Below are 2,762 nucleotides of genomic sequence, written 5' to 3' on the forward strand. Positions count from 1 at the left end.
GTATTGAAAAATAGTGTAAACTCTGAAATTGCATTGTACTTTTGGAACAAATGATTAAACAAGGTTTGAAAACAAAATTTCAGCCAATCATAACCCTAAACAAAAACCCTAAACAGGACAAGCAAATTAATTCTCGAAACAATGAAGTGATTACAGTTGTCTGAAATATGAAAACATCTCAAATATTTGCCAGGACACCATTTTATAAATTTGATAATACTCCAAGGGTTCAACAATTTGCCTAATGCACAATGAAACAATTCACAACACAATACTTAAAAATTCCATCTCAAAGGTTTATATTCTCAACACAAGTCAACAAGTTTATGCCAGTTTCAGAAAGGAAACACAGCAGTAAATATTATTTCATACCTCATGCCAGGAGGTCCCAAGGTAGTTCCCATCTGTGTGAGCCACCGTGATAAGTGTTTTGATGGTATCTATGTTCTTCTGCTTCATTTCAGTAATGCCAGAACTGGCCGTTAATAAAGTAAATCGTGCAAGGGCCTGCACATAGGCATCTCTTTCAAGCTGTTAACATAATTGTTGTAATTAAAGTCATTTAAAATGCAATAAAAGATACAATAATATTTTATTGCATGGCACCAAATGTTCATAGCTTGTTAATGGTGTTCACCATCCCATGGGAAAAGAAATTTAAAAAAAAACACACAGCTCCTGGTCCCCTAAATTAAGACTGTCTCTCTGTACAGAAAGAGAACGATGCTTTCTTGTCAGATGAACATTATCTAGATAATGGCTCACTGAGTTTGATAAAGCACCAAACCGACTGTTTTGATTCATAGCATAGTCAGTATTTGTTTTTAAATCAGAGATTTGAACATTCTTCATCCTGAAAATACTGGTATTTAATATGAACACACTGTTACCGATTAGATCAAGTTATTTGGAAAGCCTGCAATAAATCTTCTAACCCCAAAACAAACCAAAAGTTAATGTAAAGCATATATAATTTATTCAAGTTTCTTTATATTTGACACAATCACATCCAGATGACAATGTTTTAAGGCAGTGTTGAGCAACTTCAGAAATTAAAGTGATACATTATTCCAGAAAATACCATATACAAGAACACAAATTCTGCCCATCAACAAATGTGGGCATGCCGTGACATACTCAGAACAAATATACTTCATACAGGTGACTTTTTTTAAAAGCTGAACATGAGTACATGATGTCCTCACGAATAGTCAGGGTTGTGATCCTGAAAATTGTGACTTTGAGTGGAAAAGGCTTTAAATAAAGCATTGATTTCCATAGGAAGCAATTAACTGTAGTTAGGTTCTGCAGAGGCTTCTTTAGCAGAGGAAAAGCAATTAAAACATTATGCCTGTATGTTCAAATTCAAATACAGTACCACCTGTACTTCACGTTCTGGTAAAAGAAAATATGTTTTAAAATATCAAAGAAAATCATATACTATTCTGCAGTACTGTAGTTTGACCAGGCTCCATCTAATGGCACAGGCTGATCAGTGCAGCTGAAGTCCCAATACTACCTGTTTCAGCAGTGTAGTGGTTATCATGTTCGCCTCATACACGAAAGGTCCCCAAGTTTGGTGACACGGTGGCTCAGTGGTTAGCACTGCTGCCTCACAGCGCCAGGGACCTGGGTTTGATTCCACCTTCAGGCGACTGTCTGTGTGGAGTTTCTACATTCTCCCTGTGTCTGCATGGGTTTCCTCTGGGTGCTTTAGTAAGGCTGAAAGGAAGGCAGGGCAACAAGGGACGGGCAATAAATACTGGCTAGCCAGCATCGCACACATCCCATGAATGAATATTTAAAAAAGGCACTTTTCTCATAGCCAGAAAAAGGAATGTGCGTATGTAATACAGACACTGCTATACTGGATGCTAAAACAAAAATGGCAACTCGAAATAAAGAAACAGGTCCCAATGAATAATGTTAAGTGGGGCAATGTTAGAATACGACTACCTGTATGTCTTAACACCAAAAACCTCACTAACATTGTGACATACATTTCTGTCTGGTTCAACTCAAATCCAATCTCTGGAGATTTAGGAAATTGGATAGATTTAGGATAAACCTGCTCTTTCAAATACAACCTATTTCGTTAAATTCTTTTGGACCAAAACAAGCTGGTTTATACAAGGGTGCAGGTATTACCTGAATATTGAAAATGCATGCGGTCCGGATAGCACACCGTATGCCCTCCAGGCAAAGGAAGGCCACTTCTGTATCATCACAATCTTGTAAGCCGACACTGAAAGCTGCCAGAAATGGTGTCCAAGCCAACTATGAAACAGAAATTTTCCTTTTAAAAACTTTCATGAGAAAACAAATAAAGAGTATGGCCTCCAGCTATCACTCCATTGCACTGTTTCCATCACTAAGAGAGTGAGGCATTTACCTTGCAAAGACACTGCAATAAAGTGACTCCTTCTTTATGGTTCTTATTTCACATAAGTTAGAAACTGAACAGTTTGTAACTAATTACTGCTAAATCCCTGGTACAATTGTCTGAGCAAAATAGTTATTTTAAAATAAGATTCCAGTGGTAAATGCCATGCAAAGTGACTGCAGAGAAGATTAAGAGACATAATTCACTTTTTTAAAATGTTACAAAATGGGGAGATAGATGTAGAAAGGTTATGGGAATTAGACAGGCAACTTGACTGGAAAGTAATTAAAACTTGACCCGACATTAGATAACAAGGTGTAGAGCTGGATGAACACAGCAGGCCAAGCAGCATCAGAGGAGCAGGAAAGCTGACATTGAA

At 37.3% G+C, this 2,762-nt stretch overlaps 1 protein-coding gene across 1 annotated transcript in view; it reads right to left on the reverse strand.

Annotated features, from left to right (window-relative positions):
* Positions 1–366: 366 nt before the first annotated feature.
* Positions 367–2,762, reverse strand: part of LOC109925692 (brefeldin A-inhibited guanine nucleotide-exchange protein 1-like) — a 22,785-nt gene continuing 20,389 nt past the window's right edge. Inside the window, exons 7-8 of the mRNA XM_048595686.1 lie at positions 2,149–2,277; positions 367–531 (exon numbers count right to left, since the gene is read on the reverse strand). Coding sequence (XP_048451643.1) covers positions 367–531; positions 2,149–2,277 — 294 coding nt within the window. The remainder of the gene's footprint in view (positions 532–2,148; positions 2,278–2,762) is intronic.

This window comes from Rhincodon typus, chromosome 4 (assembly GCF_021869965.1).
Source record: "Rhincodon typus isolate 14 chromosome 4, sRhiTyp1.1, whole genome shotgun sequence".
NCBI lineage: Eukaryota > Metazoa > Chordata > Chondrichthyes > Orectolobiformes > Rhincodontidae > Rhincodon > Rhincodon typus.